At 66.0% G+C, this 1,712-nt stretch overlaps 1 protein-coding gene across 1 annotated transcript in view; it reads right to left on the bottom strand.

Moving 5' to 3' along the window:
* Window positions 1-1,690, bottom strand: part of LOC105310440 (peroxisomal acyl-coenzyme A oxidase 3-like) — a 4,693-nt gene extending 3,003 nt beyond the window's left edge. The window contains exon 1 of the mRNA XM_011386620.2: window positions 872-1,690. Coding sequence (XP_011384922.2) covers window positions 872-1,024 — 153 coding nt within the window. The 5' untranslated portion in view covers window positions 1,025-1,690. The remainder of the gene's footprint in view (window positions 1-871) is intronic.
* Between the last annotated feature and the right edge of the window lie 22 nt (window positions 1,691-1,712).

The following is a 1,712-nucleotide window of genomic DNA, read 5'->3' on the forward strand; positions in this document are numbered from 1 at the left end:
GCCGATCCTGGCCGCCGCTGGTTCACTTCCTTTAAGCTACAGGTTCGACGCTGGCTCAGTCGCCCTCGGCCCGAGCCCTTCCCGTTGACCCCGTCCTCGTTCCTCGTCTCCACCCGGGCAGGTGTCCACCATTCCCTGGAGGCACTACCAGCTCTGTGTCCGCCCCAGGGGGCAGCTGGCCCTGGTGGCTTAGGAGGGCCGGGCTTTCAGAGGAGGCGGGCAGACAGGGACGGATCGACACCGAGGGGAAGGGACACCACCAGTTTGAGGAGCCTCCCGTGCTTCCTCTATCACGGCCTCCCATATGACAGCATCAGTGCGGGGACACGGGCGCGTGGATCGCCGCCTGGCCCCGGCTTCACGGGCTGTCTCTCCACACTGTGCTTGCACGGGGCTCCCGGAACGGGGAACGGCCCTGTCCAGGGCGAGAACCAAGGCCACCCTGGGACCCTTCTCACCACAGCTCCCTGGGGGGGCAGGGGCGGGTGATGACTTTGGAAAAAGAAAGGCAGAGCGCGGTGTGACCTCACATGTCACCGAGCAGCCGCTCTGTCGGTCAGGACCCAGGCTGGCGTCCTGGCCCCACGGTGTGTCTGAGGCTCCGGCACCCAGCGCCCCACCCCCAGTCACCCCTGCTGGCTGATGGGCTGGTACTGCTGGGATTCTGTGATGCCCACAGTCCCTTCCAGAGGCCAGGGAGGCGCCACTGTCCCCACAGCAAACCACAGTGCAGAGGTCAGGCTGCGGGCCGAGGTCAAGGGGCTGGAGGGCTGGGCTCACCCCCTCCCCCAGGACGCCCGGCTCACCAACCCAGCGGCCCAGGAATTAGGAGCTAACAACACACGGGGCAACTTCTAAGGCAGACACGTACCTGAGAGTTGTTTCTGGCTGCGAAGTCGCTGCTCCCTGATCTCTTCTCTTCGCTGAGTTTTTGGTGAGTCTCTCGGAGCAGGTAACAGACCAGCCACTCGTACGCTGCCAGGGGAACTTTGACGGGAAACAGAGGGAAAGCCACAGTCAGCATCCAACAACCGCCGAGGACCCACCGGGACGGGCGCCGAGCCCCTCGCCTGCACACGCATGTGAGGGCCGGTCCTCGGGTGCCCACGCCCGCCGGGCAGCTGCTCTCGGCTGGGCGTCTCGGGAGTGGCTGGCCGTACGGGGTCTGCGCACACAGGGCGAAGGGCCCTGGGCGTTTCCTTCTCTGCCACGCATGCCCCCTGGAGGGAGACACAGCATCTGCGGCCGCAGACTCCGCCCGTTCCCCGGCTGTTTGGTCAGCGGCCTCTCAGAGCGCAGCTGAGTCCAGTGGAGAGCAGGCTGGTGTCTCTGGCCGAGGAGTGACGGCTCCGGCCACGCGCGCAGGGGAGCCGGGAGTCTGGGCGGTTTCGGTGTCAATGGGTTGGTGGGCGGAGCCCAGGGGACCGAACCCCTTCCTTTCAAACTCCTGCCAGGTGTGGGGGCTCGAAAAGGTCCCCCCAAAGACATGTCTGCGCTGACCCTGGAACACAGGCGTGCTCACTTGGGAGGAGGGTCTCTGCGGTTGAGGGTCTCGCGATGAGGCCACCAGGGGTTGGGGTGACCCTGCACCTTACACAGGGACAGAAGAGGAGACAGAGACTCTGCGAGACCGTGTGACGACGGAGACAGAAACTGCACTGACGCGGCCACCAGGAGCCACCAGGAGTCGCGGGAGCCTCCGGAGGGGCGCA

Source organism: Pteropus vampyrus, unplaced genomic scaffold, assembly GCF_000151845.1.
Source record: "Pteropus vampyrus isolate Shadow unplaced genomic scaffold, Pvam_2.0 Scaffold3503, whole genome shotgun sequence".
Lineage (NCBI taxonomy): Eukaryota > Metazoa > Chordata > Mammalia > Chiroptera > Pteropodidae > Pteropus > Pteropus vampyrus.